A 14,212-nucleotide genomic window follows, 5' to 3' on the forward strand; every position below is an offset into this window, starting at 1 on the left:
GGGCTTGCACTTCTGGGAAGCTGAGGCCTCCAAGGCCAGGCCCTAAGGGAGATCGCAGTACAAGTTGGACCCCGCACCTCTAGGAGGATTTGGGAGGATTGAGTCTGGGCAGAGCGGGGAGTTCCTGGCCCTTCCCAACCTTGACCTCGGCCCTCTGCTCTTCCAAGGAAGCAGGCATCTGATTTACTGGAAGAGGCCACCCCCCCTCACATAGCTTCATCGAATGTCTGGGCAGCATTTCAGGAGTCTGGGTAGGGCGACAGACAGCTGGCCAGGAGTCTGTCTCCCTGTCCCTTAAAACTGCTGTGCCCCCCTGAGCCTGCACTTACCGCCTCAGACCTTCATAGGTGGGCGCGGCAGCACCAGCTGGTTCACCCTGAGGGAGAGACAGGCGGGGGTCAGGGTGGCACGTCAGCGGGGGCCGGGCCCAGGCACGGTTCTGGCACATCGCATCACTGGGGCTGGCTGACCGGAGGTGTTGGGCAGAGACCTCGTCAGCCCCAGGGGGAGGTGGGAGAGCCCAGAGGTGGGAGAGAAGAGAAAGAAGAGTAAAAAGAAAAGGAGAAAGAAGTCAGAAAGTGAGAAGAAAAGGTGAGAAGGTCTCAACCCTGAAAACTCCCCTTACTATAGCTCCAGAGAAAGCACCACGTCCCATACAACGGGCCCCGGCAGCAGCCACTGTGGACTCCACTGTGACAACAGCTCTGAGCTGGGGCTTAGGCACCGTGGGCTGGGCCCTGGTCCCAGCAGAGACATCCACCCTCACCAGGGTGCAGAGGAGGCCACCATAACCCCACACAGCACAGCTGGGCTGTGCAGGGCTGTCACAGACCCTGCTTCCCGGCCACGGCAGCCAGCCCACGCCCTGCCCACTCACTGCTGCTCAGCCTTGGCACGGTCGCTGAGGAAGAAGAGAGCAGTGGCGAGGAAGAACATGCCACCCAGGACCACGACGAAGGGGCAGAGCATGAGGGCGTAGCCCAGGCTCAGGAACTCCCAGAGCGGGGAGTCCTTGGTGCTCTGGCGAATCAGGTCTGAGATCTGGGAGAATGGGAGGTGAGCATCAGGGCAGGGCCACCTCCTGAAGCCCAGGCCACCCCAGGCCAACCAGAGCAGGCACCACCCCCAGCCACTCACAAAGCCGATGAGGTAGGGGCTCCCTGCGTCGCCCAGCAGGTGGGAGGTGAAGCTCTGCAAGGCCACAGCAGTGGCCCGTCGGGTGGGGATGACCACGCACTGCAGGACAGACAGGGAAGTCAGGGGCCCAAAGGGCCAGGCCCACCCTTGCAGCTGTTACACTTCTGAAGACGCCACAACCTCAGCCAAGCTCCTGCCCTGAGGCCTTCACTGCACCCCCAGGGACCCTTTCACCCTCTCACCTCCCATCTGCCCCTCCTGCAGGAAGTGTGATGCCCCCACCCACAGCTTTAGTCACCACTATGCCCAGCCCAGACCCCTCTAACCTCTCCTCCACCCCACCTCAGAAGCAGAGACCTCTGCACATCCAGTCGGGAAGAATAGGGTGAGGGCCCTGGCAGTGGAGGCACAGGCTTAAAGACACAGACTAGTGCACCTTCAGGAGGCTGAACTGCCAGGAATAACTGCTGCCCCTGGCCACCTGCCCCTGAGACAGGCTGCCATCAGCTCCACACTTGGCTCCTGGGAACAGCCAGGTACCATGGCCAGGGGACACTGAGGCCCAGGGAGGCCCATTCCCCAGGCTTACATGGACTGTGCTGCTCTGGAACTGCAAGTCTGGCCTCTTGCCTTCCCACAAGTTAAATACCTCTCTTGGTTCACCCTCCATGAGGACCAAGCAAGGTTGAAGTTGGCCTGGGACCAGGAGCTGGTATAAGGTGGGACCCTGCCCAGAAGAGCCTCATCTGAACAGCTGGGTGCCCCTAGCACCAAATGCCAAGAATTCCTGGGTCCCAGACTCCCCACCTCCTACCCACCCTTAAAGCTGAGCAAGCCCTGAACAACTCCAAGTCAGACAGGAGGGCCTGGGCAGAGCAGCTGAATAGGCAGCACCAGCCGCTGCGGGTCCTGGGCACCCCTGCCCCGGAACTCCAGCCGCTTTCTCTGTCTAGGGCGCCAGCCTCCAGGGACAGTGTGCAGGCAGCAGCCCCGGAGGGCACCCTGTCAGAGATGAGCTGGGAGGAGACCTGGATCTGATGAGGGCGCGTGGCCTCATTTCCAGTGCTAATTAGTTACTTAGCCACGAACGACACTTAATAAACTGGGCCATGATTTCCCTGGGACCCAGCCCCTGCCAGCAGCTGTCAGGGCCGCCCCTGGGTACGAGACAGGGAAGGGCCTGCTGCCCAGTTGCCAAGGGCACTTGATTCAGACAGACTCAGGCTCCTATCCCCGAGGGTTGCTCGGTGACCCAGCCTATGCTGCCTCTACCAGCACTGATCTGAGACCCAGAGGTGACTCACACCACACCACCTAGGTGCCGGCCATGGCTCGGGACAGGGACTGGCAGGGAGAAGCCTGGGATAAGGCAGACTTCCTGAGGCAGAGGGACCAGCAGGGGCCCAGTTCCTGGCAGCCTCTGACCTCGGGGCTGTCCCTTGTGCTCACACCAGCCCTCAACACCCTGAGGATTTTTCCTCCCCTGGCCTGCCCCTCCCACGGCCGGTCCTCTGCACTCTGCGTCCAGTCCTTTCTTGACCCGACCCAGAGGGTCCTCAAGGAGGAAACAAGGAACACACCCATCCCCGCTTTCCCCCCACACTGAGTGCCACAAGCTACTAGGTCCACTGCCCCCTCCTGGCTCCTCCCAGACTGCAATCATCACACGGGACACAAGCCCCTGTCCACTCTTCAGATGGCCCTTTGTCCCTGGCCGGCTGGTCTGCAGCTCATTGTTGGCCCTGTGAAGACTGCCTCTGTCTGGCTGGCCCAGCCACAGGCACCCAGGCAGGCACGCCTGGCACCCAGGCTGAGCCAGGAGGGCAGAGCCCATGGACGCTTGGTCCCCAGGGGGAGGGGTGCTGGCAGGCACCACCACCTCAGTGCCAGCCTGGCACTGCCAGCCTCCCGGCACGAACCTGAGCCTTGAGACAATCCCCTCCCTGCACCACCCCACACCTCACCTCATCTGCCTGCTCAACCTTGGCGCAGACCCCAAAACCTCCCTGCCTCTCGGGCCACCTTCCTGCCAGCCCTCCCTCCCGCCTCCTCACTGGCCCTCCCTTGCTGCTCCTGTGAGGTCAGCACAGGGCACCTCAGCCTGCCTGGCTCACCATGAGGATGTCCGCGGTGATGGCCCAGTTAGAAAACAGCAGCGTCTCCCCAACAAAGATACAGATCTGCCCAGGAGAAGAGAGCAGCCATCAGGGGCCTCTCTCCACCAGCAGCCCCAGCTGCCCCTGCATCCTGGCTGCTGGCAGGGAGCCCCTAAAGCTTCCCACCCCTCCCAAGGGCCCCTCCTTCTGTCAATCAGGCTCATGAGGAGCTAGTGGATTACCGAGAACTCAAGCCACGTCCACAGTCCCCAAGGGCACCCAGAGCCCCGAACAGGTGGTGGATGGAGCAGCGGCAAGCAGCCAAGAGGCAAGAGACACCCCACGAGGACAGAGGGCCCAGCACGTGGGACTTCATTTCCAGCCCAGCTCCCAGCCTCCTTCCCTCCGCCCCCCTCCTCCCCCACCACACTCACATAGGCGCCCACGATGCTGCTCTTGGCCGCCACGAAGATGAGGCAGATGAAGATGGCGGAGCCCAGCATGCCCACGGCACACACAAGTGGGTCGGCCCTCTGGGTCCGCAGGCGGCACCAGCGGGTAGCGCCCGCACCTGTGACCACACCCAGGAAACCCGTGAAGCAGGTGATGGCCCCGAAGATGAGGCTGTGGGGAAAGAGGATGTTGGTGGAGGTTGGGGGAGCCAACAACTGGAGCAGAGGGATTTCCCTAGCCAGGGTCCCTCACCAATCCCCCTGTCCCCACAGCCAGGCTCACCTGTCCTTGGCCCCGCAGGGGGGGCTGTGGCAGGTCTCTGCGGTCTTCTGCACAACTTGAGCTCGGTGCAGGTAGAGTGGGATCCACATGCCCAGGGCCCCTGTGGCGAAGGACACAGCCGACGTGGCCAAGGAGGAGAAGACGTAGCTGCGGCTGGGGAGAGGCCAGGGCAGCGACACTGAGCTGGGCCGAGGACCCGCTTCAGCTGCGACAGACAGCCCACATCAGGAGCTGTTCTTCTCCCTCAGCCTGCTGCCTCCCACGTACCTGACAGGGAGCTGAGGTGCCTCCCCAGAGGCTCTGGGGCGGGTTCAGCCGCAAGCCACAGGCCTGGCCAGCCACGGGCTGAAGTGCCCCCAGGCCCTCTTGCTGGGGCACCCTCCCTCTGCCCAACAGACCCCTCCTAGCACTCACTTCCGGATCAGGGCCTTCATGTCTCGGAGCCACGAGGTCCGAGCCTTGAGCTGTCCCCCAAGCTGGTCAGCGTGGCCTCTCTTAGTGGCTGGGACCAGGATGAGGATGAGTGTCCCTGTGATCATGCCCAAGACGGGGGACACCTGGCAGAGGATGAAGCATGATGTCAGGACACAGACCCCGTCAGCTTTGTCGTTGCTGCACTAGGCAGGGTCAGGCAGGCTGCACCTTCCCTGGGCTTCCCTGGGCTTCCCAGGACCCCTGGCTATTGTCTGTCCAGCCCTCCTGATGGGCACAGCCACTGGGGGTGAGGCCAGTGAGGGACCTAGGGACTCAAAATGGACTCTTCAGACCAGGGTAGAACAGGAAAGAAGGTGCAAGGAAGATTTCCAGACTGCAAGAAAGGAGGGAGGAAATGGATGGCTGCAAGGTACAGGAGGAAAGAGAGGTGGCTGAGCAGAGGGGGAGATACATGGAAAGGCAGCAGGCAGGTAACAGGAAAACGGGTGGGCAGAGGGATAATAAAAAGACAGGTTGATGGACAGACACACAGAACCATGATCCGGAAGGAAGAGAGACTGATGGGGAGACCAGCCTGCCCCATCCGCCGAGGCTGGGGATGTTTCCCAGGTGAGTCCCCTGTGATGCACTGGGAAGGGAATGGCCAGGCGTGAAGCCTCTGGCTCATAAATCAAGTGACTCTGTTTGGGGGGGATTCTGGGGGTCCCTCTGCATCCTCTCTGTGGCCAGCCTCATGGCTCGAAAAGAATCCGCAAGGCCCCAGCCTCTGCACGTGGGAGGGAACCTTCAGACAGCCCAGATTCCAATACCAGCCTTCCACCAGCCCTGTCCCCATCCCCACCCCCAGGCCCAGGAGCCTTGAGCTGGTCCCTCTCCACGCCACCCCTCTCGGTCCCCACCAAGAAATTCCACGGAGGCTGCTTCCTTCCGGCTTTTGAGGAAAAAACACTTTGTGTTAAGCTTCCGCTCTGCTGGGAGACGGAGATCTCTGTTTCCTCCCATTGCACTATCCTGGGGCCTTGGTATCTGTCCCCCAAGCCTCTGGCAGGACAGGAAATGGTTCCAAGGGGCCCCACACAGAGGTCTTGTCCCAGCCTTGCCCTAGCACAGAGCCAGGCTAGAAGCAGGAAACTCTGTCGTGGACCTGGAATTTCCTGACACGGAGAGAGAAAGCTTCATCCTCTCAACCTGAGCCTCCCAAGAGAGGGTCCAAGCCTTGGACTGAAGCCCGTAGGACTCTGCCTCCCCTGACAGCTCGGTGTACATTAACCCAGGTCAAGACTTCAGAGCCCAGGCTAGTGAGGGGAACCCCTGGAGGCCAAGGCTGGGGCCCTAGCATCTCTAGTATCCCCGGGGAAGGGCTGGACTGAGCATAACCTCCTGGGAGGGGAACTAGGCCTTACCCGAAGGGCCCAGTGCCAATCCCCAGCCGCCTGCTTCACGCTGGAGCCAGTGATGTAGCCCAGGCCACTGCAGAGAAGACAAAACACGCCAGGCTGAGCGGAGACGAGGCAGGGCAGGAAAGGCTTGGTGTATGAGGCAGGCTGTGCGTCTCACCACTCAGTCAGCTGGTCAGGCTGCCCCGAGGCTGACCGCATACATGTGCGGCTAAGGAAAGGCTCTGAAGTCCTGTGGGGCCCCAGCCCGGATCCTGCCCCAACCCTGGCATCTCTGCTCTCACCTGCCCAGTGGGATGGCAAAGTAGAAGACAGACAGCATGAGCGTGCGCGTGTTTTTGGTGAACAGGTCGCCGATGATGGTGGGCGCGATGGTGGAGTAGCTGGCCTCGCCGATGCCTACCAGACCCCGGGACAGGACCAGCAGCCAGAAGTACTGCAGGAGGGCAGAAGGCGCTGACACTGTGCACTCCTCAGCCCGCAGGCCTTGCCCCCTTCTGCCCCAGCCCTGCAGGGTCCAGCAGCCAGGGAAGGGCTGGCACCCAGCTCCCGCCTCAGTATGACCACATCCCCAGGGCAGCGGGGCCTCAGTGCGCCCCTGTGTATGCAGTTCTGATTGGGACTGGCCTTTCCCGTGGCGACAGGCTTCTTCATCCCTGTGAGCTGTGCCTTCGCCTAGGAGAGTTCCTCCCTGGTCCTGGCCACCAGTCACCCCTCCCCCAAGCCTCTCCCTAGGCAGGGTACTGGGCCAACCCTGGCGCACTGAGGGCCCAGTGTGAGTGGGGAGTGGGCAGGGCAGCCCACTGGGCTCACGTCCCTCCCACACACACATCAAAGCAAGCAAGGAAGGGTGGGGCCCTGCCAGCTGCTGGTGGTCCTGCCGCTTTGATGCAGACCTGCCCTCCCCATCAGCTGCCCAAGGCCTGAGAACCCAGCCTGGTCATCGTTCCCTGCCCCGCCCTGGCCACCCATCCGGCCAGCACTGCCCACATCCAGCCCTCCCTCAGGCAGGGTCTCCCCAGGTCCCTCTCCAACTGCCTACTGGCCCCAAGCTGCTGCTGGCCCTGCACCTGCCCCTTTTCTCTCCCTCAGCTCCTTGCTTGCGTCTGTTCCTGGGGGTCACCTGACCACAGCCTTGGCCTGCTTCTCTCTTGGGTTGCTGTCTTTCCCTGCACTGATGTGTACTGGCTTTTCCTACACCACTGGGCTTGACCCTTCATCCTGTGTCGCCAGTGTTTCCAGTCATCATTCTTTCCACTTTGTTCAGGGCAAGCATCGCCATCTCCAGCTTCCTGAGGTTCTCTCTCCTTTGTTTCAAAAGCCTGTTGAGTTTTCCTTAACATCTGCCTAGGAAGGCCTCTTCTTTCCTCAAAGCATAGAACAGCCTCTTCTATTTTGTATTCGTTATATTTTAGAGAGGCTGGGATGAGTGAGGCCCACCCCTCCCAGCACCCCAGCAGGCAGCGGGGACCCCGAGTGCCCCGGCCTCACCCCTCGAGCCGCTGGACTGCGAGCCTGCCGTGAAGCCACCTCTGCCTTGCTGCACACCTTGGTACCAATAAACAGACTGAGTGTCCTCTGTGTGCTTGCAATAAATAAATCTAAAAGGGACCACTGCATGCCTTTTATTCTGCCACACGGCTCCCCTCATTCTCCTCTCTTTTGCAGCCCATTTATCTGGCCACTTTAAATCCAGCTCATTTTTCTGCTGTCCAGAACTGCAGTTTGAATATGCCCATTTATCTGTGCAGGCTCAGTGGTGGTCACTGGTATTCTTTCTCCTTTTCTCTTTTCCTTTTTCCCCAATGCTTTCACACCGAGCTACATTCCAGCTCTTTCTGCCTGTCTTGTGTTTGTGTTTTTTGAGACAAGGTTTCCCTAAGTTACTAAGCTAGCCGGCTGGGCTCAGATTTACCTTCCTCCTGCCTTGGCCTCCTGTGGTGCTGGGGTCACAGATGGGCACCCCATGCCTGACTTACTGTTTGGTTTTGAGGTAGGGTCTCACTGTATTGCCCATGCTGATCACAAACTGATGAGGTCGGGCGGTGCTCCCACCTGCATCCCAGAGCAGCTGGAACTGTAGCTGCCTGCACCACTGTGCGCTGGGGAGGAGCCTGGATTCCCCAGAGCTGCAACCTGCAACCACACTTGGTACTGTCAGCCTTTCCAATTGTTGCCAATCTGAGGGGTGTGAAGTGATGTCTCATTGTTGTTTTAATTTGTATTTCCTTGATTACTCAGGAGGCTGAGCCATCTCGTTCTAAGTTTATTGGCCACTGGGGTGTCTGCTCCTGGAACAGCCTGTAAGTACCCTTTGCCAGTTTTTCTACTGGGTTATTTGTCTTCTTCTTATTGACTTACAGTTCCAGATTTTTAGAGCTTGTTTTGTCTGGAATTTGCTTTACAGTATGGCTTGAAATACAGACCAGACTTTTTTTTCTGGCAGGGGGGGTGCGGGGGGAGGATTGAGACAGAGTCTCATTAAGTAGTTCAGGCTGGCTTTGAACTCACTATGTAGCCGAAACTGACCTCAAACTCACAGCGATCTTTCTGCCTCAGCCTCCCAAGGGCTGAGATTGTAGATGTATATGGTCAGTTCTTCCCAAACCACTGATCTAAGAAGTAATTTCATCCTGCACTCAGGCTCCAGAGACACAAAGATGTGATTTCATTGATCTCTTCATTGATTCCTCAACTGTTTTAGTTAGAAGAATCCCATTTCAGTTTGGGGGTTTTGTTTGATCATTTATTTCTGAGTTTTGTTTGTTTGCAGTACTCAGGGTCTTCACACGGAGCTCCATCCCCAGCTCTTTTTTATTTTGGGATGGGGTCTCACTAAAACACTGATTGCCTAGGCTAGGATTGAACTTGCAATCCTCCTGGCTCAGCCTCCCAGAGTGGTGGAATTACAAGCATGCACCACAGCACCTGGCTCAGTGGCTGTGATGAAATACCCAAGAGGGTGGATCCCCTTCCTCTGTCATTTTCTGCATTGTTTTTGGCTGTCCATGGGCGTTTTCTTGGCCAAATTCAGAATCACACTGCCAAGGTCCACAGAAACCCCCCTGGAACACGTGTGCATTTGCAGTGACTTTACAGATGACTATGTTTGGGAGCAATCTGTTGTTCTCTCTGCCTCTCCCCAGCTCGGAGTGGGGGTCAAGGCCCAGGGCAGGAAGAGGCCAAGAAGAGGCCCTAGAAGTTCCCATTTTCTACTGAAGCCTCCACACTCTGTCTGGCCCTGGCCCTGCGGGTCCTCCTGCATGAACCTGCAAACCTCTCCAACCTTGGTCCTGCCCTCCCTTCCACCAACAGGACTCTGATCCATGCTTGTCCTTCTTCAGACTCTGTTAGGGCTCCTCACTGCCCCCAAGACCTGGCTCTCAAGGCTCTGTATAGTCCAGTCCCTGCCTTCCCTTCTGGTCAAGACACTGCCTCCTCCTCCTCCTCCTCCTCCCATGCACTCTGCCATTCTGCACATTTGGGTGCACCCTCTGCCTGTGCCACCTTCTCTGAAAAGCTCGCTTCCCAGTCCTGCTCCCTGGCTCACATCCACTCCAGGGAGTCTTCGCTGACCCCATGGGTTTCAAGTGACTGCTCTTTCTACAGGGAGGATTCCACACTTCGTGAGTCTTAAAGGCTCCAGGCTGGGAGCTCCTGCCCAGTCTTCCCATCCAGGATCCCAAGGACCGGCAGGACTGAGTTCGCCTCCTTCCTCCACCCTCTAATTGAATACTGCTAGCAATGGGAAGCTCATTACCCACTCAAGCAACAGAATTCCTCTTTGGAAGAAAGAAGAGGAATCAAAATTTCTTCAATACCTGCCATGTTCCAGGGTCTGGACGTTCATTGTTCAATTGTTTCTCACGAGAAACCTTCAAGCTGAGACACATTAGCCCCACTTTAACAATGGGGAGACTGAGGCTCAGAGAGACTAGGTGCATTTCTCTAAATCACAGAGATGAGTGATATTCAAAGCTAGGGCTTTAAGAGCCATGTGAGAAATGTTTTTCTGTAGAACTGATGCCCGCCTCCTGGACTTAGACCAGGGGCATTAGTTACTCATCAAAGAGTCCAGTGAACAAGAGAGGGCTAGGGGCCCACTGAGGTCCACCCAGTAGGACAGTGCAGGGCCAGGACTAGAAGTCAAGGTCCTCACTCCTGGGCCAGACTTGCACCTGTCCAAGTCAGGGGGCAAGACAGAGTGAGGGTGCCACCCAGGGCTGTAGGGCCCCAATAAATGGCGGCATGGAGAAGATCCTTCCAGTAGGGATCGGTTACAGAAGCACCCGAGGGCACCATCAGTGTCCGGCACTGGGAGGGCACTGCCAGGGTCCCAAGCTAAGAGAAACACAGGTGAGCCACCTCCTGGGGGCCAGGACATGGGGACAGGAAGAGCAGGGACCCAGGTGGTAGTGGGCAGGCCTCACCTGCTGGGGGATGAAGGAGCTGGAGAAGGTGACTGCCGACCAGAAGAAGATGCCGCAGCTGAGGATCACCTTCCTGTTGAAGCGGTCCCCCAGGTAGCCGAAGATGGGGGCCGCCACCATGAAGCTGCAGATGAAGACTGCAGGGAGAGGAAAGCTGCAGGGTCGGCTGGGGACGCATACAGCCCAGGCCTGAGGAACCTCAGCCCAGCCGGGGACCGAGGAAGCAGCCAGGGACAAGCATCCTCAGCCAGGCCAGTGCAGGGCAGGAGGCCGAGGCCTCTGGGTTAGGGTGATCCCACGGCTTCACCTCCCCATGCTCGCCCCACTTGTCCATACTGGGGGCTCCCTCGAATATGCTCTATGTGGTCACCACAGCACAGCACTGCTGTAGCTGCCCAGCCCACTGCCCACTTCACAGAGAACAGATTTAGAGAGGGGGGTACTTCCTGATACCCCACAGGCAATCAGCACCCCAATGGGAATCTGACCCCTTGTCGGTCTGAGCCCATAGCCCCTCTGACTTTTGCACATCAGTCTCTTTATTATACATGGGAAAGAGGCTCAGAGAGGGCAAGGAATCTGCCGAAGGTCACAGAGTAAATCAGGGCAGGACAAGGCCTGAAACCCCAGGTCTCACTGCCTGCCAGGGCACAGGGGCTCCCTTGCTCTCAGGGCCAGAGGCTTGCCTGACAGCTGACAGTTCACTCAGATGCCCATCCACCGAGTCTTTTTTTTTCCTGTCACTTCCAATGTACCATGCAGTGTGTTAGGGTGAGGGGCACACCAGTAAATGAGACAGACTGAAGGCCTGGCCCTTCTAGTGAGCACACCAGACTGTAAGTGTGCAAAATAGTGCATCAGGTAATGACAGGTGCAAAGAAAGGCGAAAGAACAGAAAGAGGAGATAAGAAATATGCAGTACTTGAGTATAAGAGAGACAGGGCAAGGGTTGAAGCTTATAAAAACACAGGAGGCCAGAGAAGGTGATGTTTTACAAAGACTTGTGAGAAGTGAAATAAAAAGCCAAGCAAACAGTGAGGCAAGAACAGCAAGTGCAAAGGTCCTGAGGGCAGCAGCATCCTCAGCAGGTTCCCGAATAGCCAAGAGGCCAGAGTAGCTGGAGCACAGGGATGGAGAGGGAAGAGGCAGCAGACATGGAAGAGGGCCCACTGTGCCCAGTGTGCTTCCGTGATAAAGAAGGAAAACACTAAAGGATGCTAATGACAGGAGGGACATGACTTGATTCTGTTCTTCCAGAACTACTGCTTTTCTTTCCAGAGCAGAAAAGCAGTAGTCTTAGAAGACTTCGTGGGAAGGGAGGAAAGGGGACTTGGAGGTTGCAGCTGGGATGAGGGGCAGGGAAGACTCTGAGTCACACAGCAAAGCAGCCCCCTCCTCCCACGGAAGCCAGTCCCACAGCAGATGGGCAGACGGCCGGACACAGGCAAGGAGCTGGCTGGCCTCTGACCGCCAGGTCCGGGTGTGTGCATGGCTGCTCCCCAACAACCCTGAATTCCTGGGTGAGATGAGCCAAAGAGAAGGGCAAAGAGGCAGGGGAGCAGGGGAGGACAGGAGGCTGAAAGCAGGGTCCCTAGATGAGGCAGTTAGAGCGTGTGACTGCTTCTCTCTATCCAGGCGAGAGCAGGACAGGGAGGGGGCTGGGCGGGTGGGGGGACCTGCTAACCTAATTCTGTATGATCTGGGGACTTGGGCAGAATCAGCACAGAGGTAGGGCACCAGTGCCCCACCGTCAGGCCACAAATCTACCTCTGCACCTTCCTAGATGGACACCCATGCCCAGGGCACAGCCTCTCTGTCCCTGCTTCAGGGGCAGGCTGGTAACGTTCTCTGAAAAGCAGGCAGAGTGTTCGCTGATCTGCGAGGTGCAAACCCTCCTGCAGTGACAGATGTCTACTGTTCAGACAAAATAATGCGATCAACCTTGGGGACGCAGGCAATAGCCACGCACAGTAAAATAATTAAGAAGCAGTGACTTTTGAGTAGGTAGGTATTAGCCCTTTAAATATGAATTACTTAATTGTAAGTTTATGTAATTTCGTGTTTCACAATGGCTCTATCTAACAAGCAGCTCACACAATTCCTGAAAATTTAACAATTGACTCTCCTGAGCTGGCATCAGCCAGCTCCAGAATGCCAACTTCCTCGTCTGTAAAACAGAGATAAAAATAGCAGCTCCCTGGGGCCACAGGTGAGCTCCATGGTGCAGAGCCTGCCTAGCAAGCTCAGGCCCTGAGTTCAAACACCCCCGCCCCGGCACTGCAAATGCGAAGCAAAAATAGCACCTCCCCTGGGCTACCGACACTGGATGAGCCAAGGTGGGGAAGGTGCTTCGGACCGCCTTCCTGCGGCTGGGCCCACTCCACGCTGCAGCTGCGCCCTTGTTTACTTTAGCCAAGGCAGAGATTATTGCCTCACATCAACAGAAAGAATGTTTTCCTGCTGGACTTGCCTCCCAGGACCTGCCCAGAGCAGAGGAGATGTGGGCAGGAGGGGGCTTCAGTCACATCTGAACTCACATGTGTCGGGGGAAGAGGACAACTGCTTTCCGTGTACCTGTGTGTGCTAGGCAGGGAGTGGACAGACGCAGCGGAGGAGATGCTGCTCCCTGTCTGGCAGGGGGCCGAGCACATCCATGGGTGGCCCAGCTTAAAATGCTCAAATGCTGGGGGATAAGCAGGGAGCACCCAAACCTGCTGGATAGTGAAGAAGGGTTTTGTGGAGATAGTAATGTCAAAGTTGGGCATTGAAGCATGCGCAGGAGTTTATCATACTACTTCATATCAATTAATAACATGGAAATCCAGAATCATATAAGCAGTACTATATAATGGTTAATGAGGTTTAATGCTTTATACTTCAATTACCATTTATAAAGTACTTACAAAGGCAAGGCCCAGAGAATCCCCCTGACACATGCACTGATTATCTCTTAATAATGATTCTCACTATGATCTTCATCATACGAGGGGAACAGCAGTGGCTGAATGAAGTGAGCGTGGAGCTGGCTGGAATTTAAACGCTGACTGTCTGAGGCCTGCGTCTGTGCTCTAGATCACGCCAGACTGCCAGGCTGGGCAGCAAGAGGTCCCCAGTATGCTGGGACAGCACGGAAGGGGGTCCGGCTGCAGTGTGAGGAGACCATGGAAGAAACAGAGGGAGATGAGGCCATGGAGGGAGACAGACCCTCACAGCCCCCAGGCCCAGAGCTGCACCATGGCCTGCTCTCTCTGACAACAGGAAGCACTCAGAAAAGCATGCTAGGGACATAAAGAGGATTGGAGACAAGCGACCCAGGCACGGGCAGCCCTGCTGTCCAGCTCCAGCACCACCCCTCACCGCTGCCCCAGGTCTCCTGGCCTCCTGCTTGCACATGCTGTGCCAGTCCAGCATGACCCAGGCTCACTGAGTCCCCCAACTCTGTACCTATTTTATAGCTGGGGAAATAGAGGCCTGAGAAGCAGCAGAATGTGCTCCAGGTGACCTAGCTCAGGCAGAGACCTAGACCCCTGTACGGCCCTCAGTGCCTTCTCCTTGGAGACAAGGAATCCAAGGTTGAGAGGGAGATAGATTGCATCTTGCAATCTTATCCTCTACTCCCTGCTCAGGGCAGGCAGCAGGGAGGACCCTGCCAGGCCCTCAGGGGTCTCTTCCACAGGCCAGCAAAGGGGCCTAGACACAGTCAGACAGAAAAAGGAGGGAGGGTAGCTTCTGGTAGGAGGAGGAACTCCAGCAAAGGCCTGCACATGGGACCATGTCTAATGGGGACACCGAGGCCCAGCCAGCGAGCAACCAGCTCCACAGGCAGTGAAGACTAGCCCAAGCTAGAAGCTTCCCCTGTCCACCATCCCAACCCCATGATCTTTGTTGTCTAAGAACAGATTTCTGCCAGACTGGTCGTTCTGCCTGGATTTTAGTAGGGGTGGCTTTCCCAGAAGTTCTCGCACGCACGAGGACATCCTGT

General features: G+C 57.3%; 1 protein-coding gene across 8 annotated transcripts in view; it reads right to left on the reverse strand.

Annotated features, from left to right (window-relative positions):
- Window positions 1-14,212, reverse strand: part of LOC100729353 (SPNS lysolipid transporter 2, sphingosine-1-phosphate) — a 90,249-nt gene that overhangs the window by 1,668 nt on the left and 74,369 nt on the right. For 2 of the 8 annotated variants that reach the window (XM_063251003.1, XM_023565010.2), the window contains 10 exons: window positions 10,231-10,367; window positions 6,085-6,236; window positions 5,807-5,873; window positions 4,383-4,525; window positions 3,969-4,121; window positions 3,668-3,857; window positions 3,252-3,317; window positions 1,138-1,236; window positions 878-1,041; window positions 330-376 (listed from right to left, as the gene is read on the reverse strand). In XM_063251003.1, the coding sequence (XP_063107073.1) occupies window positions 334-376; window positions 878-1,041; window positions 1,138-1,236; window positions 3,252-3,317; window positions 3,668-3,857; window positions 3,969-4,121; window positions 4,383-4,525; window positions 5,807-5,873; window positions 6,085-6,236; window positions 10,231-10,367 (1,214 nt within the window). In that variant the 3' untranslated portion in view covers window positions 330-333. Of the gene's footprint in view, window positions 1-329; window positions 491-877; window positions 1,042-1,137; window positions 1,237-3,251; window positions 3,318-3,667; window positions 3,858-3,968; window positions 4,174-4,382; window positions 4,526-5,806; window positions 5,874-6,084; window positions 6,237-10,230; window positions 10,368-14,212 lie in introns of those variants that run through there. The other 6 variants (XM_063251006.1, XM_063251001.1, XR_010048197.1 and 3 more) reach the window with 5 other exon arrangements.

The sequence above is a fragment of the Cavia porcellus genome, unplaced genomic scaffold, assembly GCF_034190915.1.
Source record: "Cavia porcellus strain 051 isolate PalLab524CR breed Dunkin Hartley unplaced genomic scaffold, mCavPor4.1 scaffold_6, whole genome shotgun sequence".
Taxonomy (NCBI): Eukaryota; Metazoa; Chordata; class Mammalia; order Rodentia; family Caviidae; genus Cavia; species Cavia porcellus.